The sequence below is a fragment of the Scyliorhinus torazame genome, chromosome 16, assembly GCF_047496885.1.
Source record: "Scyliorhinus torazame isolate Kashiwa2021f chromosome 16, sScyTor2.1, whole genome shotgun sequence".
NCBI classification, from domain to species: domain Eukaryota; kingdom Metazoa; phylum Chordata; class Chondrichthyes; order Carcharhiniformes; family Scyliorhinidae; genus Scyliorhinus; species Scyliorhinus torazame.
This window is the reverse complement of record NC_092722.1, coordinates 181,868,051-181,892,967: the sequence shown is the minus strand read 5'-3', so window position 1 is coordinate 181,892,967 and position 24,917 is coordinate 181,868,051. Positions and strand designations below refer to the sequence as shown.

General features: G+C 45.7%; 1 protein-coding gene across 1 annotated transcript in view; it reads right to left on the bottom strand.

Moving 5' to 3' along the window:
* The window catches only part of LOC140393267 (uncharacterized), a 101,879-nt gene that overhangs the window by 26,095 nt on the left and 50,867 nt on the right, over positions 1-24,917 (bottom strand). Inside the window, exons 5-8 of the mRNA XM_072479552.1 lie at positions 14,985-15,092; positions 11,428-11,491; positions 9,184-9,293; positions 8,074-8,104 (exon numbers count right to left, since the gene is read on the bottom strand). Of these exons, the coding sequence (XP_072335653.1) occupies positions 8,074-8,104; positions 9,184-9,293; positions 11,428-11,491; positions 14,985-15,092 (313 nt within the window). The remainder of the gene's footprint in view (positions 1-8,073; positions 8,105-9,183; positions 9,294-11,427; positions 11,492-14,984; positions 15,093-24,917) is intronic.

Genomic DNA, 24,917 nt, shown 5'->3' with positions numbered 1-24,917 from the left:
AATAGACATAGCGATCTGCAGTGTTGTGTCATGTGAGTGTCCCTTGAACTTTAAGTGTAGCACAGCTTCAGTGATGTAATTTGTGGGTGGAGCTAGGCTGTGGCTGTCAGGTGAGAGGTGGTTTAATGTTGGGGGTTTCAGTTTCGGTTTGTTGGTTTGGACTACAGAAGAGAAGCAGTGTTTGCCTGTTTTCATTTTAAAGCTGTTCCAGGGAACTGTAAGCACATTGGGTGTGGCAAACTGCCTTGGTAACTTCAAAGATAGAGTTGCTTTCCGGAAGGAGTTTTGAATCTGCTGGTTGGAAACTGGATCTCAGGGAAAGGACCAGTCCCATTCAAGTGATATTATAGTGTGCTGGGCCACCCCCTTGAAAGGGGTTTTGGTTTATTGGATTTTGTATTGAATTGGAACAGTTACGAAGGGAGTTATATACATAGATTAAAGTAGCTGTTGTGTTTTTTTCTTGTTTGTAATTGATACCAAATTCTTGTTTTATATATGTTAACTACATTCTTATAATAAACTTTGTTTTGATAAAAATGCCGAGGAAGTCTGCTGAATCACACCTGAAGTGAAGGCTCTTGTGCTCATCCTAGCCAAATTAAACATAAAAGTTATAGGTCAGGTGAGCTTCATAATACATTTTAGAGTTTCTAGGCCCTGGCCCATAACAGTAGGAATCAACAGACACAGGGATCGATAGGGTAGGAATCAATCAACAGTGTAGTAAACAATAGACACAGGGATCAACAGTTTAGGAATCATTGGACATGGGGATCAATAGTGTTAGAATCAATAGACGCAGGGATCAATAGTAAAGGAATCAATAGACACGGGATTAATACTGTAGGAATCAATGGACACAAGGATCAAAAGTGTAGGAATCAATAGACACAGAGATCAATACTGTGGGAATCAACAGACATGTGGATCTATAGTGTCGAAATCAATTGACACAGGATGAATAGTGTAGGAACCAATAGACACTGGGATCAATAGTGTAGGAATTATGGACACTGGGATCAATAGTGTAGGAATCAATTGACATGAGATCAATATTGTTGGAATCAAAGACACGGGGATCAATAATGTCAGAATCAATAGACACAGAGATCAATATTGTGGGAATTAATAGACACAGATACCAATAGTTTGGAATTCAATATTCACAGAGATTAAAAGTGTGGGAATCAACAGACACAAGGATCAAAAGTGTAAGAGTCAATAGACACAAGTATCAATAGTGTAAGAAACAATACACACAGGGACCAATTGTGTAGGAATCAATAGACACGGGGATCAATAGTGTAAGAATCAATAGACATTGTGATCAATAGTGTCAGAATCAGTACTGACAGGGCTCAATAGTGTAGGAATCAATAGACACAGGGACCAATAGTGTAGGAATCAATAGACACGGGTATCTATAGTGTAAGAATCAATAGACATGGGGATCAATAGTGTGGGAATCAATAGATACAGATATCAACCCTGTAGGAATCAATAAACACATAGACCAACAGTGTGGGTGTCAATAGACACAGTGATTAACAGTGTCTGAATCAATAGTCACAGAGATCAATAGTGAAGGAATCAATAGACATTGTGATCAATAGTGTCAGAATAAGTACTGAGGGGGATCGATAATGTAGGAATCAATAGACAAAGGGATCAATTGTGTCAAAATCAATGGATGCAACATCATAGAACATAGAACATAGAACATTACAGCGCAGTACAGGCCCTTCGGCCCTCGATGTTGCGCCGACCTGTGAAACCACTCTAAAGCCCATCTACACTATTCCCTTATTGTCCATATGTCTATCCAATGACCATTTGAATGTCCTTAGTGTTGGCGAGTCCACTACTGTTGCAGGCAGGGCATTCCACGCCCTTACTACTCTCGGAGTAAAGAACCTACCTCTGACATCTGTCTTATATCTATCTCCCCTCAATTTAAAGGTATGTCCCCTCGTGCTAGACATCACCATCCGAGGAAAAAGGCTCTCACTGTCCACCCTATCCAATCCGCTGATCATCATTATTTACAAATGAGAGGGGCGATATTGTTGGAGAGGACAGTGTGAAACAGATTGGTAGGCTTGAGGAAATACTTGTTAGTAAGGAAGATGTGTTGGGCATTTTGAAAAACTTGAGGATAGACAAGTCCCCCGGGCCTGACGGGATACATCCAAGGATTCTATGGGAAGCAAGAGATGAAATTGCAGAGCCGTTGGCAATGATCTTTTCGTCCTCACAGTCAACAGGGGTGGTACCAAGGGATTGGAGAGTGGCGAATGTCGTGCCCCTGTTCAAAAAAGGGACTAGGGATAACCCTGGGAATTACAGGCCAGTTAGTCTTACTTCGGTGGTAGGCAAAGTAATGGAAAGGGTACTGAAGGATAGGATTTCTGAGCATCTGGAAAGACACTGCTTGATTAGGGATAGTCAGCACGGATTTGTGAGGGGTAGGTCTTGCCTTACAAATCTTATTGAATTCTTTGAGGCGGTGACCAAGCATGTGGATGAAGGGAAAGCAGTGGATGTAGTGTACATGGATATTAGTAAGGCATTTGATAAGGTTCCCCATGGTAGGCTTCTGCAGAAAGTAAGGAGGCATGGGATAGTGGGAAATTTGGCCAGTTGGATTACGAACTGGCTAACCGATAGAAGTCAGAGAGTGGTGGTGGATGGCAAATATTCAGCCTGGATCCCAGTTACCAGTGGCGTACCGCAGGGATCAGTTCTGGGTCCTCTGCTATTTGTGATTTTCATTAATGACTTGGATGAGGGAGTTGAAGGGTGGGTCAGTAAATTTGCAGACGATACGAAGATTGGCGGAGTTGTGGATAGTAAGGAGGGCTGTTGTCGGCTGCAAAGAGACATAGATAGGATGCAGAGCTGGGCTGAGAAGTGGCAGATGGAGTTTAACCCTGAAAAGTGTGAGGTTGTCCATTTTGGAAGGACAAATATGAACGCGGAATACAGGGTTAACGGTAGCGTTCTTGGCAATGTGGAGGAGCAGAGAGATCTTGGGGTCTATGTTCATACATCTTTGAAAGTTGCCACTCAAGTGGATAGAGCTGTGAAGAAGGCCTATGGTGTGCTCGCGTTCATTAACAGAGGGATTGAACTTAAGAGCCGTGAGGTGATGATGCAGCTGTACAAAACTTTGGTAAGGCCACATTTGGAGTACTGTGTACAGTTCTGGTCACCTCATTTTAAGAAGGATGTGGAAGCTTTGGAAAAGGTGCAAAGAAGATTTACCAGGATGTTACCTGGAATGGAGAGTAGGTCTTACGAGGAAAGGTTGAGGGTGCTAGGCCTTTTCTCATTAGAACGGAGGAGGATGGGGGGCGACTTGATAGAGGTTGAAAGATGATCAGGGGAATAGATAGAGTAGACAGTCAGAGACTTTTTCCCCGGGTGGAACAAACCATTACAAGGGGACATAAATTTAAGGTGAAAGGTGGAAGATATAGGAGGGATATCAAAGGTAGGTTCTTTACCCAGAGAGTAGTGGGGGCATGGAATGCACTGCCTGTGGAAGTAGTTGAGTCGGAAACATTAGGGACCTTCAAGCAGCTATTGGATAGGTACATGGATTGCGGTAAAATGATATAGTGTAGATTTATTTGTTCTTAAGGGCAGCACGGTAGCATTGTGGATAGAACAATTGCTTCACAGCTCCAGGGTCCCAGGTTCGATTCCGGCTTGGGTCACTGTCTGTGCGGAGTCTGCACGTCCTCCCCGTGTCTGCGTGGGTTTCCTCCGGGTGCTCCCGTTTCCTCCCACAGTCCAAAGATGTGCACGGTAGGTGGATTGGCCATGATAAATTGCCCTTAGTGTCCAAAATTGCCCTTGGTGTTGGGTGGAGGTGTTGAGTTTGGATAGGGTGCTCTTTTCAAGAGCCGGTGCAGACTCAGGGGGCTGAATGGCCTCCTTCTACACTGTAAATTCAATGATAATCTATGATTAATCTAGGACAAAGGTTCGGCACAACATCGTGGGCCGAAGGGCCTGTTCTGTGCTGTATTTTCTATGTTTTATGTACTATCTTGTATGCCTCAATTAAGTCACCTCTTAACCTTCTTCTCTCTAACGAAAACAGCCTCAAGTCCCTCAGCCTTTCCTCATAAGATCTTCCCTCCATACCAGGCAACATTCTGGTAAATCTCCTCTGCACCCTTTCCAATGCTTCCACATTCTTCCTATAATGCGGCGAACAGAATTGCACGCAATACTCCAAATGCGGCCGCACCAGAGTGTTGTATAGCTGCAACATGACCTCATGGCTCCTAAACTCAATCCCTCTACCAATAAAAGCTAACACACCGTATGCCTTCTTAACAACCCTCTCAACCTGGGTGGCAATTTTCAGGGATCTATGTACATGGACACCGAGATCTCTCTGCTCATCCACACTGCCAAGAATCCTAACATTAGCCCAGTACTCAGTCTTCCTGTTATTCCTTCCAAAATGAATCACCTCACACTTTTCTGCATTAAACTCCATTTGCCACCTCTCAGCCCAGCGCTGCAGCTTATCCAAGTCCTTCTGTAACTTGTAACATCCTTCCACACTGTCCACGACTCCACCGACTTTAGTGTCATCTGCAAATTTACTCACCCATCCTTCTACGCCCTCCTCCAGGTCATTTATTAAAATGACAAACAGCAGTGGCCCCAAAACAGATCCTTGTGGTACACCGCTAGTAACTGGACTCCAGTCTGAACATTTCCCATCAACCACCACCCTTTGTCTTCTTCCAGCTAGCCAATTTCTGATCCAAACTGCTAAATCACCCTGAATCCCATGCCTCCGTATTTTCTGCAGTAGCCTACCATGGGGAACCTTCTCAAATGCTTTACTGAAATCCATATACACCACATCAACTGCTTTACCCTCATCCACCTGTTTGGTCACCTTCTCAAAGAACTCTATAAGGTTTGTGAGGCACGACCTACCCTTCACAAAACCGTGTTGACTATCTCTAATCAAATTATTCCTTTCCAGATGATTATACATCCTATCTCTGATAAACCTTTCCAAGATTTTTCCCACAACAGAAGTAAGGCTCACTGGTCTATAGTTACCGGGGTTATCTCTGCTCCCCTTCTTGAACAAGGGGACAACATTTGCTATTCTCCAGTCTTCTGGCACTATTCCTGTAGACAAAGATGACTTAAAGATCAAAGCCAAAGGCTCAGCAATCTCCTCCCTAGCTTCCCAGAGAATCCTAGGATAAATCCCATCCGGCCCAGGTGACTTATCTATTTTCACACTTTCCAGAATTGCTAACACCTCCTCCTTATGAACCTAAAACCCTTCTAGTCTAGTAGCCTGAATCTCAGTATTCTCCTCGACAACATTGTCTTTTTCCTGTGTGAATACTGACGAAAAATATTCATTTAGCACCTCTCCTATCTCCTCGGACTCCAAGCACAACTTCCCACTACTGTCCTTGACTGGCCCTCCTCTTACCCTAGTCATTCTTTTATTCCTGACATATCTATAGAAAGCTTTAGGGTTATCCTTGATCCTACCTGCCAAAGACTTCTCATCCCTCCTGGCTCTTCTTAGCTCTCTCTTTAGGTCCTTCCTAGCTAACTTGTAACTCTCAAGCACCCTAACTGAACCTTCATGTCTCATCTTTACATAAGTCTCCTTCTTCCTCTTGACAAGTGTTTCGACTGCTTTAGTAAACCACGGTTCCCTCACTCAACCACTTCCTCCCTGCCTGACAGGTACATACTTGTCAAGGACACGCAGTAGCTGTTCCTTGAACAAGCTCCACATTTCCATTGTGCCCATCCCCTGCAGTTTTCCTCTCCATCTGATGTATCCTAAGTCTTGCCTCATCGCATCGTAATTGCCTTTCCCCCAGATATAACTCTTGCCATCACTAAAGTAAACGTAATCGAATTGTGGTCACTATCACCAAAATGCTCACCTACCTCCAAATCTAACACCTGTCCTGGTTCATTACCCAGTACCAAATCCAATATGGCCTTGCCTCTCGTTGGCCTATCTACATACTATGTCAGGAAACCCTCCTGCACACATTGGACAAAAACGGACCCATCTAATGTACTTGAACTATAGCGTTTCCAGTCAATATTTGGAAAGTTAAAGTCCCCCATAACAACTACCCAGTTGCTTTCGCTCCTATCCAGAATCATCTTTGCAATCCTCTCCTCTACATCTCTGGAACTTTTCGGAGGTCTATAGAAAACCCCTAACAGGGTGACCTCTCCTTTCCTGTTTCTAACCTCCGCCCATACTACCTCAGTAGACGAGTCCTCATCAAACGTCCTTTCTGCCACCGTAATACGGTCCTTGCCTAACAATGCCACCCCTCCCCCTCTTTTACCACCTTCCCTGAGCTTACTGAAATATCTAAATCCCGGCACCTGCAACAACCATTCAATAGTTTCAGAATCAATAGACACAGTGGTCAATAGTTTAGGAATCAATAGACATGGGTATCAATAGTGTAGGAATCAATAGACACAAAGATCAACAGTATAGGAATCAATAGACACAAAGATCAACGGTATAGGAATCAATAGACATGGGTATCAATAGTGTAGGAATCAATAGACACAAAGATCAATATTGTAGGAATCTATGGACACAAAGATCAATATTGTAGGAATCAATGGACATGGGTATCATTAATGTAGGAATCAATGGACACAGGGATCATAAGAACATAAGAACTAGGAACAGGAGTAGGCCATCTGGCCCCTCGAGCCTGCTCCACCATTTAATGAGATCATGGCTGATCTTTGTGGACTCAGCTCCACTCTCCGGCCCGTACACCATATCCCCGAATCCCTTTATTCTTTAGAAAGGCATCTATCTTTTTCTTAAAAACGTTTAAAGAAGGAGCCTCAACATGGTAATTATCAATGCTGTCATGTGAGAGTACCCTTTAAGAAATGGGTGTTTAAGAAATGTACCTTTAAGAAATTGAGATGCTCATGTTACTGGAGTGATGTCAGAGTGTGGGTGGAGCTGAGCTCCACTTCTGCTTTTTAGTTTCAGTTTGAGAAAGCTTGGGTGTGTCTGTGTTTTTCAGTGAGCTGCATCTGAAGGTGATCTCTGCCACCCACAGACTATCTATGGATCATTTGGTGAACTCAGAATTGTAATAGGTCTCAGTATTAAATGTAAACCTAGTGTGCTCCTGTTTGAAGGTTTGTTAAGTCTTTTGGGTTTAAAAGGACAGCATACAGGTTACTTAGTGTTGTATTCTTTGGGGGTTTATTTGATTTACTGGTTGCTAAGATAGTCACTGTTTGTTTTAAAAAGGTTAACTTGAGTTCATAGAATAGACATTGTTTTGTTTTAAAAAACACTGGTCCATACCTGTAGAGTGAGCCGTGTGCGCCCCATACCACCACAATCTAGTAAAAGGTGTGGGTCACGTAAACTCCATGATACACTTTGGGATTCTCTAAACCCTGGCCCATAACAATGCTGATACATAATATCTGTTGGGATTAGTATGAACAGGATACAATCCCTATGCCCGGGGATGAGGAGCCAAGGGTCATTTGTAACTTGTTTTCAATGCTCGCTGTAGGAATTGCAGCGAGGTGCAAGACTCATCTCTGCGTTACAATAGTGAGTACATTTTCAATTGACTTTATTGGCTGTAAAGTGCTTCGGTGCATTCTGAAGCTGTGAATTGTGCTATATAAATTAATGCCTGTTCTTTATTTTCTTACCCCAGCCCCTCCCAATCCAGTGTTTATGCTGGTCTCCAATGGTGGGTGACCATTGTCCATGTAACTATGTCCTTGAATGAGGCAATTGAAAGGGAAAATAAGCAATAAATGGAGGCCCCTTATCTGCTCTCCCAGCTTCAGGAAGTTGGCGCTAAGCTGATGGAAGTTCGAGGAAAGAGCACAGAAACATTTTAAATGAACAGCCATGTAAATTAGGGGCAGCAGTGTGTGCTGTTCATTAACAGAGGTGCTGCCTTTTTTCTTTTCTAGTATTTAAACGGCAGTTAAGGCTGAATTGAGTTCTCTGCAGGACAGATGAGTACAATAGGCACTTACCATGAGGCTGTCTCCATCCTTTCTCGGAGCACTGAAAACAATGAGTTGATATCAGTCAAGCATTACTTCAGTTAACCTTACAGCAGCAAGGTGACATTACTTCTCAAACATCCACACACCTGCCACACATGACAGCTCCATTGCAATAGTTAGCAATTTTACTCAGCCCCTCGAGCATCCTGGAAGTGATGCTACCAAGTGTTTGGAGGTTGAAGAGGTGAGAAGGGAAATGATGAACACTCCAGGGTTTAATTTACTCAGTTTGCTATTTTTAATGCACTCATTAACATGTTCAAGTAAATTACTGTCTGAGTTAGTTGACAATGTTAGCTTTGGCTCAATGATAGCCACACACCTGTCAAGCAAACATCTCTGTTGGGAACACTGATTTACGGAGTTGACCTCATTAACTGGAGTGCATCCAATATTTCTCGCGCTGTTGTATTTCCAGCAGCTATAATAAAAAATATCTCCACGCAGTAAAATCGGGGCAGAATTTAGCTTCGCATTGTTATCTGGTTATGACAAGCATGATGACGATGTCACAGATCAATAGCCAAATCCGAATTTAGTAGCCTTATTCATACCTCATACTAGAGTTAATTTGATTTGTAGGTGAATAGGTACCCAGAGATACAAGGAGAATCATGTCCAGCAATATCTACTCGGCAATGTTGCTCACCTTCCTGCCTTTGACATCATCGCCACTGGGTCAAAGTCCCGAAATTCCCTACCCATCACCATTGGGGGAATGTCACATGCACACACATACTCACATGCGCACAAGTATACATATGCGCACAAGTACTTGGACATGCACACACACTCACTCACACAAGTATACATTTGTGCACCTATACTCAGGCATGCACACACACAACATGCTCATACACATTAACACTTACACATCCATGCTGTCACACACACACACACCCTTACACGCACTTGTACATGAACCAACACACTCGCAGTTGCTCACGTAGGCTTGCACATGCACATTCACACTCGCACATGTTCACACACACACACACACACACTCACGCATCAGAGCACTGAATTCTCATGCTGCATTGCAGTCTTATTTCCTGCAACCACCATTCTACCCCTCACCTGCTGCCTTTTTGAGGTCCTCAGCTTTTTTAATGTAGAGCTGCGCACTTTTATTGTCAGACTTTGGGCCTTTCTGGTCTGCGTTGTTTCTTGGTATTTTATGTTGGTTCCTTAATTGTTGAAACGAAAAGGTTTATTAACAAAGAAACAGAAGAGAAAGCAAGGCTGGCATTGCCAAAGCTTTAATTACACTGTGCCTTAACATTGCAGCTACCAGAGAGCTTGATGTAGTGTAGAAACATTACATCAAATTACACCAGGACTACATGTCAGCTGAATATTCTGTGAAATATGAGACACTTACCCTATTTAATGCAATTACTGTAATGTAAATTACATACAACTGGGACAAGTGAGAAAATGTCCAAGGACTTTATCTCAGATGAATATATAAAAGCACTAATATAAAGGAAAGGTTCACCCATTATAGCAATGTATAAGAGAAGGGAATCTAATTAGACTTTAAATTCAGGGACTCCTGCTGAATATTTTGACCCTTGGGGACTGTGAATAAGGATGGATTCTGATACAACATCCAATTAACTTTGCCAATAGAAACCCAATGTCATTTTATTGAAAAGCACGCCGTCAGCTGTAAATTAGGAATGTCCAAGGCTTTCATTTTCATGGGTTGCTTAGTTGTTCCTGAGCTCAATCCTCCATCTCCTTTGACTTCACTCGGCCACAAGTCAATGATGCCAACAGGTTCTTGCCGTTCTGATTGAGGGTTTATCAGCTAACGCGCCAATCTAAACTGCGAGGTCCACAGAATTGAAATAGGGCAAAGCTTCACAAAGACATATGCTTCACTTTTTCACACAAAGGGTAGTTGAATTTGGAAATTTCTTCTCCAAATGGCACTGGGTGTTTGATGAGTTGGAGCTTTTGAGACCGAGACCAATCGATTGTGATAAGAGGTCAGTCATTTTGGATTGAGATAAGGAGAAATCTATGCGCTCAAAGGGTTGTGAATCTTTGGAATCCTCTGCCTAGAGAGCTGTGGATGCTCGTTCATTGAACATATTCAAGACAGCGATCCATGGAACATTGAGTATTAAGGAAATGAAGGGATACAGGGTTAGGGTGGGAAGGTAAAGTTGAGTTGACGATCAGCAATGATTGAATGATGGAGCCACCTCCAAGGGGCCATTTGACCCAGCCTAGCTCCTATTTCTTACGTCCTTATGTTCAAATCTTTAGGGCCTCAGGTGTCTTCACATTATGAAGCAACGGCATGTGGGCTTTTTCTGCAATTCCCTCCAAGGTGAGTTCCCAATCTTGGCTACACAACCAGAGAGCAAAGGGCAGGAAGTGGTGCGTGGGCCACCTGTGCACCTTCCAGCGTCCTTTCGGGACGTTGCTCTTCTGGAAAAGGTTGACCGGGGAACTGGAGAAAGTTGAGAAATCAGAGAGGAAGAGAAATTGTACCACCTAGCTACTTCTACCACTGATTTGTTTCCTCTCTCCTCTCCCGAAGGCACTTGTGGTTCATCCTCCTGACGAGCCAGCGGCCCTCTGGTATATCATCCAAGCAGGTCTCTTCAATTAAAGAAGGATTCATAAGACCAGAAAGAAGTAGGCCATTTGACCCATCGAACCTGCTTCGCCATTCCATGAGATCATGGCTGATCTGATCTGATAATCCTCAACTCCAATTTCTCACCTTATCCCCGTAACCCTTGAGTCCCTGACTGATTAGATATCTGTCTATCTCAGCCTTGAACACGCTTTAATGACCCAGCCTCTGCAGCTCTCTGCGGTAAAGAATTCCACAGATTCACTGCCCTCTGAGAAGAAATTCCTCCTCATTTCCGTCTTGAATGGGTGACCCCTCACTCTGTGATTAAGCCCTCTGCTCCCAGACTCTCCCAGTGCTTAAGCTGAACCTGTTCTTGACATGGGACACTTTCACGCAGGGGTCACTCGACAGAGAGAGAACAAGAAACCTCATTTTGTTCCTCTTCGCTTAGTTCTGTTTTCCTGACCCAGCTAGCTTAGCACAGACCAGCTGAGGGACCTGGAAAAGAATTCTGATTCACCTGGCTCTGTGCCACACCAATGGTGCATCAACCCAAAGACCATCGCAGCATTTTAGCTGTGGTATAACTTAATCAGATTTGATATTTGAAGTGGAACAATGTGCTATATTTTACATGGGAAACACGACAAAGCTAAATTCAGCTATCCCATAACGCGTGCTGCATTTTTGAAGGTTTTATGTGTTTTCTATTTACAGTCCCTCACTTTGAATTGTTTCTTGACAAGTTGCTGGTTTTGCTTCTCGAGTTTGTCTTCTTGCTTCTCTGTACTGTGCAGAAACAGGAAAATCAAAAATGAATTTTAAAAATCACACTCTCCGACAGCAATTCAATCGATAGCCAAAGCTGATGCGGACACAACTTGCAACAAGGAGCAACAGCCGTGTGTTCTAAGTGTCTTTTGGTTCTCAGATGTAGTAAATAATCACACTTTAAGTTTGTAAGGATTGGAAACTTCATGTTTAATTGTACCATGCCGGCTGGCTCAAAAGAGGATCCAGATTGAACCAGCTATGATCACTAGTACAGTTGTGAAATGTGGTCCCCTGGAACACTTTCACATTAGACATTAGTTCCTACCAATTGGTTACTAGCTATTTACAGATATTTTCAGATAATACAACAGGACATAACAGTAACCAACACCCAAATCAACTAATACAAAGAGTAGCTTATCAGCTTAACCAAAGACAGGGGGCAACTGTCACTGACATAAACACTAGAGCAGGTAACAAACACTAGTGCAACAAATACCGGGGGGTAACTGACACCAGCTTTACTGATACAAAAGTTAGCCGGCACCAGCCTAACCAATTCAACTGGCACAGGAGGAAACCAACACCAATACAAGGGTTAACTGATACCACGTTCTGAGAGCTGGAGGATAATTATTCTTCAAATAGGACTAAGAGAATTGGTTGAAGCTAGATGTCTAAGGTCTATTCACCAGGGGCAGCAAGGTAGCACAGTGGTTAGCACAGTTGCTTCACAGCTCCAGAGTCCCAGGTTCGATTCCCGGCTTGGGTCACTGTCTGTGCGGAGTCTGCACATCCTCCCCGTGTGTGCGTGGGTTTCCTCCGGGTGCTCCGGTTTCCTCCCACAGTCCAAAGATGTGTAGGGTTAGGTGGAGTGGCCATGCTAACTTGCCCTTAGGTTAGATGGGGTTACTGGTTTACGGGGATAGGGTGGGGAGTGTCGGCTTAAGTGGGATGCTCTTTCCAAGAGCCGGTGCAGACCGGATGGGCCGAATGGCCTCCTTCTGCACTGTAAATTCTATGAATCTATGATCATCATCAGCAGAGAGTGTTTAATTATTGAACAGCACCTGTGGAAATACAATGGCCTGTGTTCCAGTTGAGCAGCTCCTCAGCTAAGAGACACTTTACAGTGATTTCCCATCCTGGCGTAGGCCCTGGCCACTGAGGATATGGGCAGCACCTCCCGCATAAGAAAAGGAATGATTGAAGAGGAACTTTGCCAGGAAAAAATTTAATGTTTTCAAGATAAAGATGGATAGTTTTATTGAAGAATAAAGAAATAAAGGGTTATGGTGTTTGGGCGGGAAAGTGGAGCTGAGTCCACAAAAGATCAGCCATGATCTCATTGAATGGCGGAGCAGGCTCGAGGGGCCAGATGTGCTATTGAGATCAGGTGGGAATTCAGAGAATGGGATTGCAAGGCAAGTGTAGAGGCTGGAGGAGAAGGTTCTGGAAGGTAAGAGGAGGGTCACAGGTCAAAGATCTGTAGCCCAGGAAGTAAAAAGGAGTAACTCAGTTGCGCAAGGAATGAAAAGGAGGCACTGGAAGACACAAGGAGTAAAGAGAGGTTAAGAAGCGATTTTCGGTGCCCTTCCTGACATCTTTCTTTGGCCTTTGACACGTGGTGGGCATCGCTGGCAAGGACAGCATTTATTGCCCATTCCTAATTGCCCTGAAACTAAGCCGCTTGCTCTGCCATTTCAGAGGAGAGTGAAGAGTCAGCCACATTGCTGTGGATCTGAGTCACATGTAGGCCAGACCAGGTAAGGGTGGCAGGTTTCCTTCCCTAAAGGACATGGATAAGACCAAATTCCAATTTAACTCCCAGCAGCTATGCTAGGATCTGACCCTCACGTCCCCAGGACATTAGCCTGGATATCGGGATTACTAGTCCAATAATGTTGCCACCGCATCACTGTGTCTATTTTCTTCTTAAACCTCTATGGGACACGAGGATATTTTCCAATAGTATAGATGCTGAATAAATGCAATGGTTTTTCTCGTTTTGTGCTTTTGCAGGATTTGCAGGCTGATTTAAAGGCTCACAGGCCATAATATGAACGGCCCTTCTATGGCTACCTTCCAACGCAGCAAGTCGTGCGAGAGGTAAGACGGGTTTTACGAGCAGTGACAGCCCATGCAAAAGCGGGAAGCCACCCTCACTCATGTGTATCCTGCTGCATGGGACCCGAGAGTAAAGTGATTCACTAAAGATTCTCATCATACGGGTGCCAGGTAACAGCCATCTCCAGCAACAGAGAATCTAACCACCTCCTCTTGACGTTCACTGAATCTCCCGGTATTAACATCCTCGGGGTTACCATTGACCAGAAACTGAACTGGACCTGCTGGTAGGTCAGAGGCTAGGAATCCTGCAGTGAGTAACTCACCTCCTGACCTCCCAAAGTCTGCCCACCATCTACAAGGCACAAGTCTGGAGTGTAATGGAATACTCCCCACCTGCCGCTCCAATAACACTCAAGAAACTCGACACCATCCAGGACAAAGCAACCCACTGTATAGGTGTCCCTATCCATCACCTTACGAGGTCACCCCCTTTAGCACTGAGGCATAGTGGCAGCAGTGTGTACCATATAGTTGGCCGTTCCTACACTGCCGCCGGGTGAAAATCCTGGAACTCCCTTCCTAACAGCACTGTGGATGGGCCTACACCATATGGACTGCAGCGGTTCACAGATGTGGCTCACCATCGCCTTCTCAAGGACAATTAGGGAGGGACAGAAACGCTGAACTAGCCGTAGTTTCTGGCTCTGGGGGTGGAGACGCACTGCGCCAGAGCACCTACCCTGAATGAAGAAAAGAAATCTAAAGTGCTGGGCCCCACACTCTGAGATTGCCTGAAGCAGGATTCAAGCCCAGATTCCCCGAGCACAAAATCCTGCCACTGAGCTGTGCCAGCGTTTGTGGGGTATGCTGTTGGCATGCCGTCCATTGGCACCTTCAGTGGGGTTTCGACAGGCAAGTGGCAGGATCTGATTCATCCATCACTGTAACGAGTATCTCTGGCTGCTCCTGGCTTGAATGCAATTGGGATATATAAAGTCACCACAGTCCCAGATGACCATAGCTGCTTTCCCCTTTGAAGAGCTGATTGGTGGTGATTTAACCTGAGGGTCACCACACCTCAGGCGAGGGGCCAGGTTGAGAAGGGGCAGGGCCTTCATGAATAACCTCAGCCGGCGGGGAAATTGAACCCACGCTGCTGGCCTCACTCTGCATCATGAACCAGCTGTCCAGCCAACTGAGCTAATCGGTGCCCCTGACCCCCCCCCAAGCTGGGATATGAAAAGATGGGCCAATGCCAGTCAACAATATGCGTTCAGCTTCTCAGAAATCATGTTCTCGGGATCTGCATTTATCAGTGGTTTTATTCCCAGGTTATTAATTACAGAGGGTAAAGAAGATCCATCCTCCTATTCATCTTAGAACTGCAACCAAGTGCGAAGTACCCTGAAAGAACCAACAGATGGCACTGTTGCCTTACCTTTGAAGAATAGAATCAGCAGCCCGGCCAACAACAGAATGAAGAGGCTGATTCCAATTCCACTAGTACTGCCGATTAGTGCCTGCAGATCCAAACTCGAATGTCCTACTGAGGGTGAAAAAAAGCAAACACATCAGACGGAAAGCGTCAATCAACTGCCCGAAAGAACCGAAGAAGGCGGTGCTGCCTGATTATGCGAAACTAATTAATTACATTACGACGTTTGCAAAACTTATTAAAAACAGAAGATGCTGGAAATGCACGTCAGTCGGTGTCTCTGGAAGGGAGGATGTTACAAGCACCAAGTTGGCTCAGTGGTAACGCCGTCACTCCTAATGGGTTCCAGGTTCAAACCCCATTCTGGAGTTGGACATACATTCCACCTAAACACTTTGGCACAGGGCTCATGGAATGCTACACTGCCAGAGGCCCGTCCTTTCGGACGAGACAGACTGAGAAAGGATAGGGAAACTTGCATTTTTATAGCACCTTCCGTGACCTCAGGATGTCCCAAAACACTTGGTGGCAATGAAGCTCTTTTGAAATGTCGGAGCTGCTGTAATGTAGCAAACCCAGCAGTCACTTTACACACAGTTGGCCGTTTGCTGACGGCGGCCTTCTCTATTCCCGCCGCTGTCAATGGAATTTTCCATCCAAGCCGCCGGGAAACCCACGGGTGGGGTGGCACTGCCCGCGGGACCAGAGAATCCCATTGCCAGCGAACAGCCAGAGAATTCCGGCCAGGAAGTTCCCACCCACAGAAATGTGATAATGCATCGTTGATGATGTTAGTTAAGGGGAAAAATTGGCCAGGACACTCGTGGTATTAACTGTTTAGTTGGGTGCTATGTGAAGGTGCTGTGATTGGTCACATTTGTTTGAGCATTTAAATGCTTTGGTATGGGGAGAGACAGGTCTTTATCAAGGGTCTGATAAAAGGTCATGGACCAGGGACGTTCAGTGGGATTCTCCCTTCTGGGGACGATGTCCCCACGCCGGTGGGAGAACCGACGCCAGCCATCCCGGCGTCAACAGCCCCCGAAAGTGTGGAATTCTCCCCACTTTCAGGGGCTAGGTGGACGCCGGAGGGTTTGGTGGCGTTTCAGCCGACACCGAAGGGATGGCGGGAGTTTGTGCATGCGTCGAAGGTCCGGCGTCATCTTGCGTGGTTCCGGCCGGCGTATTTTGGCGAATGCGCAGGGGGTTCTCTTCTCCGCGCCGGCCATGGCGGAGCCCGACAGGGGCCGGTGCGGAAGGAAGGAGTGCCCCCACGGAACAAGCCCGCCCACAGATCGGTGGGCCCCGATCGCGGGCCAGGCCACCGTGGGGGCCCCAGCTGGGGTCGAATCCCCCTGCGCCCCCCGAGGACCGCCCCTGCCGACTTACCTGCCAGGTCCCGCCGTGTGGGACCATGCGTAACCCACGCTGGCGGGACTGGCCAAAAACGGACAGCCGCTCGGCCCATCGGGGCCCGGAGAATTGCCAGGGGGGCCGTTGGCAATGGCCCCCGACCGGCGTAGTGTGAATCCTGACCCCGCCCAAAAAACGTCGCCGGACAATACGCCAGCCGGCATCGGGGTGTCGGGGCGGGATTCGCGCCGGCTCCCGGGGATTCTCCGACCTGACGGGGGGTCGGAGAATCCCGCCCGTGAACTCTGTTCCTCTCTCCACAGATGCTGCCTGGCCTGTTGAATATTTCCAGCATTTCCTGTTTTTATTTCAGAATTCCAGCATCAATGGTATTTTGCTTTTGTTTTTTTTAAATGAAGGCTGTGATATCAGAGATAATGCCCCACTGGGGCATTATCCGAGACAGGTTAATTCGGGAGATTTAACACCCCATAAAACGGAGCATCAGAGGAAATAGAAAAACCCGGATGAGAAAGTAGGTTGTGATAGCAAGACCATACTTATGGCAATCACACTGTTAAGGTTCATTCCTCGTGACTAATTGGGATTAATTACAAAATCCCAGACTGTGAGTATCTGATAGTAGTAAGAGAGGCACCATCTACCTCAAATGCAGATGTGTTTACTGATGAAGGTCCTGAGGATCCGACGACAGTAGATCGCGGACGATTTCATGGGACTGTGAGTCATGACATACACAACAAAGGCATCCCCAGAAGACCATAAGACATAGGAGCAGGATTAGGCCACTCGGCCCGTCGAGTCTGCTCCGCCATTCAATCATGGCTGATATTTTTCTCATCCCCATTCTCCTGCCTTCGACCCATAACCCCTGATCCCCACAACCAGAGCTGAGTGCCCAAAGTGGGTGGCTGTCGTTTCCCTCCCAACACCTGGTCGTGCACAAGGTGAGGCAGTGGCATAGTGGTATCTTTGCTGGACTGGTAATCCAGCGACCCCGAGTCATGCACTGGGGGCCCGGGTTCAAATCCCTCCATGGCAGATGCTGAAATTTGAATTCATTAACAATTGGGATTCTGGAATTAAAAGCCTAAAAGGTGATTGTCGTAAAAACTCATCTGGTTCACTAATGCCCTGTAGGGAAGGAAATCTGTCTCCCTTATCTGGTCTGGCCTATCAGACCCACAGCAATGTGGTTGACTCTTAAATGTCCCCTCAGGGATGGGCAATAAATACTGGCCCAGACAGTAACACCCACATCCCATGAACCAATAAAACAAAAACAAGGCTGACTTCCATCTGCTCCCTTGGGGCAAGGTTTTCTCTTGAAACAGGTCACGGGCCCGTCACCAGAAACTGCTAGCCATTCCATAACCAGCATGACTGACCAGGAATCTTTCCCGCTCTTGCCATCCGCCAATGGCATGTGTGGGAATGATTTTGCAGGTTGATACTGTAGCCACCTGGGATGGCCACTTACAAAGGATCCCGGGAAATATGGCCACCTGCAAAGGACCATGGGAAATATGGTCAACCCAGGACTCAGACGCTCAGAGCTTATGTATATTGGCAACTCAGATAACTAGACGCTATCGACACCCCCAGCTACTTTGCATTCTAATGGCCCATTTCCCCAGAACAAAAGAACTGTACTCGGGCAACAGATACAGAAACAGACTCATCGGCGCCACTCCCTTTGCTCAGGGAGCCCAAAAAAACCAAGGACAATGACCGCTCAGGACACGCCCCGCCATCAAGGCACCCGCCCCTTTATTGGCCAAAATCGAAGGCAGTAATCGAAGCCTGCCAAATTATTGGGTCCAAAGCTAAGGACCGCACAAATGAGCGCGAAACCCCAGAAGGATAAAGAGAGACACTGCCATGTGTTCAATCTCTCTTGTCCCCGGCGCTCGGCCTTTTTGGCCCCGACCTACACCTAAAGCCAAGTGTAGCATCAATACCAGAAGACGAGTTCAAGACCAACGATTGCTACTAGACGGATGAGCCCAGCAGAAACGAAGCCACGCAAGATCCGAACAAAGGCCTTGTTCCTCTGCATAAAGCCGGGTGCCTGAAGTTAAGTACAGGTTGTTGTAGTGTTAGGTGTAATTTAGCTCGTAAGTGTTTTATGTCGCATGTCGAAGCAATTTTTGTGTGTAAATAAACTATCATTGAACTTGAACTAACTAACTGGTTGTTTGGTCTTTGATCAATAGCCGGTAAACCCTTGTGGTGGTATCATTTGATACCTGGCGACTCTGAAAGGCAATATCATCATTAATAACTGTCGTATCAGTATCCAGTTAAAAAGAGCAACATTGTTGGCGTCTCCGGTGTGAATTGGCAACAATACTCAACCTGTCGGCCTGGCTCTGAACGCACCTTCCTTGACCATTAAGTTCTCGGGTGGGAATCGAACCCAGAGCTTCTGGTCCAGAGACAGGGACGCTGTACCACAAGCCCGCCCTAACCCAGAGTGGGCACAGGGGTGATATATGCTCCAGAAGGGATTAATAAACAGCAAAAATAGTGGGATGTGCACTGCAGGGAAAGCTACTGGTAAGTTTAAATGCTGGTTGAACATTCAGGACGATAACCAGAGTGCAAGGTTCATGAACTGGCAAGATAGGCCGAAAGTATGGATGGTAAGGTAATGCAGAGCAGGCAGCGACAGCGAGCCCAGACTCACTCTTGTGCCACAGAGTGATCACAAACTAGAGAAACAAGCTCCAATTGCCCAAGACAAAAATCTCAGAGTCGGATTCTTTACAGGAATAAAAGGGGATGTAGTGATGCGTAGCTTGAATGGATCCAGCAATGAAATAAGGAGGCACAACAGTCTCACAACAAAAGTGGTGTAGAAGCTCTCATGGTGGCAGGGTGGCACGGTGGTTAGCACTGCTGCCTCACAGCGCCAGGGACCCGGGTTCAATTGCGGCCTCGGGTGACTGTCTGTGTGGAGTTTGCACTTTCGCCCCGTGTCTGCGTGAGTTTCCTCCGGGTGCTTCGGTTTCGTCCCACAGTCCAAGGATGTGCAGGTTAAGTGGGGTTGCCGGGATAGGGTGAAAGAGTTGGCCTGGGTAAGGTGGCTGGGTATGGTCTTTCAGAGGGTCGGTGCTGACTCGATGGGCTGAATGGCGTCCTTCAGCCCTCTGGGAGTTCTATGATTGTGTAATTTTGATGGCTGAGAGTTGAGGATAAGTGAGGCAAAACAAAGGGAGCTCGCTAGTTGGAGTTATGAAGTTTCATATAAGGGTGCAGAGCTGGATTTGTACTGAAAAAGCCTTTGCACATCGGGCCTTTAAGGCTAAAGGGAGGTTTATAGTTCGGGACTTTGAGGAGTAACTGGGTGATACAGATATTTGGGTGAACTCTCCCACTCATGGAAAAATAATCTTAAATCTTTTTAGTTTTATGGCCTCTTTTTCCTGGTGTGGGTTAATTGATATTAAAAACCACATTTCTACAGGTGATATTTTTCAGAGAGAAACCACTTAACCAGATGCAAAAGGACAACTTTGGAAACTGAATAAATGTGTCTGTGGCCTGAACGATGCCTCCAAGGTATTGCCGTTTTTCTGTTTTGATGAAAATAGGTTGTGTTCAACTAAAATCAGACTCCACAATATTTTATTGGCCTCATGGAGGAGGGCCTTCAGGCATCTTCGTGCTGCATCCTGATTTCTTACTGAATGCTTAAGAGGAATTTGAGAAATGTGCCATTAATAAAGATTAGAGTTAGAATTTAAAATTGGCAGTCAGGATTGGGAAGCTTTTAAACATGTTGGTTTCGATATTAAACAATGTAGAACTGGGGCAATCTTCACATCGACAATTCAATTTAGATCATCGCAGGAAGATGATCTTAGGTCTAAAGAAGACGCAGAGCAATTGTGCAGTTTGATTGGTCAGTCAGGTGTTTGTTTGGTGTGTTGAAGTTAATTACTTACATGAAAGTAAGAGGCAGCACGGTAGGGGCAGCACGGTACACAACTGGCTAGCACTGTGGCTTCACAGCGCCAGGGTCCCAGATTCGATTCCCGGCTTGGGTCACTGTCTGTGCGGAGTCTGCACGTCCTCCCCGTGTCTGCGTGGGTTTCCTCCGGGTGCTCCGGTTTCCTCCCACAGTCCAAAGACGTGCAGGTTAGGTGGATTGGCCATGATAAATTGCCCTTGGTGTCCAAAAAGGTTGGGCGGGGTTATTGGGTTACGGGGATAGGGTGGAAGTGAGGGCTTAAGTGGGTCGGTGCAGACTCGATGGGCCGAATGGCCTCCTTCTGCACTGTGTGTTCTATGTTCTATGAAACACCCCAAAGCAGAGAACATTTTCAGAGCAAATAGATTATGAAAATTTAATCTGGAGACGTACGCACTTAAATTCCCACTCTTAGGTGAAGTTAGGCTTCACTTAGGTGAAGCTAGTTATCTTTAACAATAAGACCATAAGACGGAGGAGCAGATGAAGGCCATTCAGCCCATTGAGGGCTGCTCTGCCAGCCAATGGGATTATGGCTGATCTGATGTGATAATCCTCAACACTTTCCCGCCTTATCCCCATAACCCTTGAACCCTTTACTGATGATAAACCTGTCCACCCCAGCCTTGAATATATAAAACCACCCAACCTCTCCAGCTCTCTGCAGCAAAGAATTCCACAGACCCTCTGGGAGAAGAAATTCCTCCTCATCTCTGTCTTAAATGGGGACCCCATGCACTGAGATTATGCCCTCTGGTCCGAGACACTCCCACAAGAGGAAGCAACCTCCCAGCATCTACCCCCTCAAGTTCCCTGAGCACCCTTTATGCCCCAATAAGGTCGCCTCTCAATTTCCTGTATGCCAATGAGCACAGGCTTAAATTACAGTACTTATTTCTCTGGCCTAGTAATTTCCCTGGCCGAGAAATAAATATAGTCAAGGGCAGCATTTGTACCTTGATTTACCCAAATTCTACAAGCTGAGTTTTTGTATGTCTCTCTCTCAACAGTTAACTTAATATAAAGTTTCTCCCATGTCTGTGTGGAATTTCTCCCGAGCAAGTTCCTTCCTAGGGGGGGTGGGTGGGGTAAGGATAGATCATCTGTGATTTACAGTTTTTAAAATCGATTATGATGCCACTGAGCCGTCACGAGGAGATACGTTTTTGGCAAGTTAACCACATTTGTCTTCAATCTCAGGCCCCGACGAAAGGGTGGAACCTTTCCAAAAGAGCTAGCTTGGCACTTGAGGGAACTGGTTGAAGGAACGACATTGGCTGCTTGAGCTACCGAGTCGCAACTTTCTTTTGTTGCAGGGAATTTTTATTTTTGACTTTTCTTCATTAGATTTTCCTCAGGAAATTAATCCAACTTTGATCATTTTATTTTTCTGTTTCATCTGTCATACACCCAGGGAAAAATTTGTGTGAGATCTTATGCGTTTGAGTGTTCGAGAGGCTGGTCAAAATAATTGACAGTAAACTAATTTCAAAGAACTTTTATCGAAAAAAAAAAAGAAGAGAAAGAGGGTGGCATGGGGGCACAGTGGTTAGCACTGCTGCCTCACAGCGTCAGGGACCCGGGTTCGATATGGACCTCGGGTGACTGTCTGTGTGGAGTTTGCACGTTTTTCCCGTGTCTCTGTGGGTTTCCTCCGGGTGCACTGGTTTCCTTCCACAGTCCAAAGATGTGCAGGTTAGGTGGATTGGCCGTGCTAAATTGCCCCTTAGTGTCCAAAGGTTAGGTGCAGCTACGGGGATAGGGTGGGGCCGTGGGCCTAGGTGGGGTGCTCTTTCAGAGGGTCGGTGCAGACTCGATGGGCCAAATGGCCTCCTTCTGCATTCTAGGGATTCAACCTCTCCTCCGAAGAAAATCCCTCCATACCTGGGATCTACCTGGTGAACCTCTGGACTGCCGAATCTTCCGGATGAATATTCTCGTACTTTTAGCTTATGTATGAGAATAGGCAATGTTGTTCTTTCGCTTGGGAGGCTAAGAAAATTAAAATGTGTTGCTAAAAATGCTCTGGCCTCTGGGACACTTACTCTTGCAGAGGCAGTGACTACAGGGAGTCCTCATTTAAAGTTGCATTCCTGAGAATTGTGACTTTAAGTGGAACAACTTTCAGTGAATCATAGGTTCCCATAGGACTCAATATTAAAGCCAGTGCACAAATTGACTATCAGTTTATCCACACAATAATAATGACTTTACCTCCAAAGTAAAACAATCCTTTGGCTGTACAGCACTTCAGGGTAAGGAGTGTGCTACTTAAATGCAAGCTCCTACATTGAGGTTCATAATGATCTGGATGAGGGCCTCACTCTGGGCAGATCTGTTGGGATTTTCCCACCTCATACCTGAACCTTATCTTTCCCTAGTATCTACAATCTGAGTTACTTATCCTAATTTAGTGCAATTGGATAGGATGGCATTGGTTAAATCGTCCAATTTGACCATTTGATATCCAAGATGAATATTACACGTTCAATATTCTTCTGTATTTTAACAAAGTTTATAATACTTACATCAAAATGTTAAGATGTGGAGATACTGGCATTGGACTGGGGTGAGCACAGTAAGAAGTCTTACAACACCAGGTTAAAGTGCAACAGGTTTGTTTAGAATCACTAGTTTTCGGAGCACAGCTCCTTTCTCAGGTGAATGAAGAGGTGGGTTCAGAAACACATATATAGACTGAGTCAATGATGCAAGACGATACTTTGAATGCGAGTCTTTGCAGGTAATTAAGTCTTTACAGGTCCAGACGGAGCAACTGGAGAGAGGGATAATCACAGGTTAAAGAGGTGTGAATTGTCTCAAGCCAGGACAGTTGGTAGGATTTCGCAACTGTTGGACTTTAACCTGGTGTTGTAAGACCTCTTACTGTATCAAAATGTCAGACAAAGGAATGTAATCTGCATGTGTTGGCATGGTAACATTCTTAGCTTGTTTCACCCTTAAAATGTATGTGTTAAGTTTGACGTATAGTGTTGAATGAAGAACATCCACCGAATAAAGTGAAATTAATTTCATGTCAAAAAAGCTTGTGATATGTTACGCACTAGAAAGCAGTGAATGTATGAGGAGCCATTTTGATTCCATTCAGTACTGAGCTGTTCCTGATTAGAGAAAAATGCAACTCTATTATTTAAGCAAGATGAGGGAGCGTAACCAGGGAATTATAGACCCATTAGTTTAACATCTGTTGTTGGGGAAGTTATTGGAATCCATCATTAAGGACCTGGTGGGTGAGCACGGAGAAATTTAAGGTGATTAGAGAGAGAGCTAGCATGGAATTGTGAAGGATAAATTGTAGCTAATGGACCGAACTGAATTTTCTGAGGAAGTAACTGGACTAGTAGACAGGGGAATGTCTAATGGATGTGGTTTATATGGACCTCCAGAAGACATTCAAAAAGGATCCACGTAAGAGATTGTTAGCTAAAGATGATTGTGGAATTGAAGGTAAGTTATTCACCTGAATAGGAGATTGATTTGACAACGGAAGACATTAGAGTAGGGATAATGAAGGTGTACCCAAATGTGGAAGAAAGTGACTAGTGGTGTCCCGAATGGAGCTGGAGTCTCAATTATTCATGACATTTATTAATAACTTAGATAATGCAACAGAGAGTCTTGTATCCAGGGCCCAAGAAGCTGAAGGCTCTGTCGGAACATTTCAGCAGATTGTACTAATTCTAGGGTCTGGTCCTGATCTGTCCCTGGATCTCAGCATTATGGGATGTCCTTGGGACATCGCTTGGGGTTGGATTCCACACCGTGCCTGTTGGGTCCCATGGGCACTTCACAAGTTTGTTGTGGGATGTCAAAGGGGTGAGATTTCACCCCAGCAGGAGCTAATCCTGCCCGTGGGCACCCTTGCCTTGGATCACACTGCTGCTGGGAAGAGTGCTATTGTTAGCCAGGTAGCACACCGAATCTCGCCAGTTGACCTGTTGTGGTTGGCAGCTACTTGCCTGAAGCTGTAGTTAGGAATCGCGGGAGCCAATCTGCACACAGCAAACTCCCACGCGCAGCAGTGAGATACAGATTATGTCACTTTGTGATGTTGGTTGTTTGATCATTTTCGTCCTAGACCCCAGGAAGAACTCACCTGTTCTTTGAAATAGTGGCGCGGCATCTGAGAGGTTTACTGCAACATCTGAAAGATGGTACCTCCAACAGTGCAGCACTCCCTCGGTGAAAGTGAGCAGCCTAGAATGTTCCGCAGTACGGGACAGATCAGTTACCATTTCAGATGAAGGACCCATGAGGTGATCTTGACTTTGGTGATAGTGTAAAAGATTCAGCCATGCAGCTTTCATTCCCATTGACTTCCGGGACGGGTGGAACATGGGAGGTTGCTCCAATATCACAAGTTTTACACTAGTGGCCAAAGTCAAAGTGACCCCTTACAGGAGGACCTTTGAGCTTCAGCAGAGAGGGGGGGGGGGGGGGGCGGGGGCACACACAAAATGTCAGCATTTGAAACTTCTGCCCTTTGTGCTAACCTACTTATCTTGTATATGGCTGCTCATGGATCTGTTGTGTATTTCACCATTCTCTAAGTAACTTAACCCATA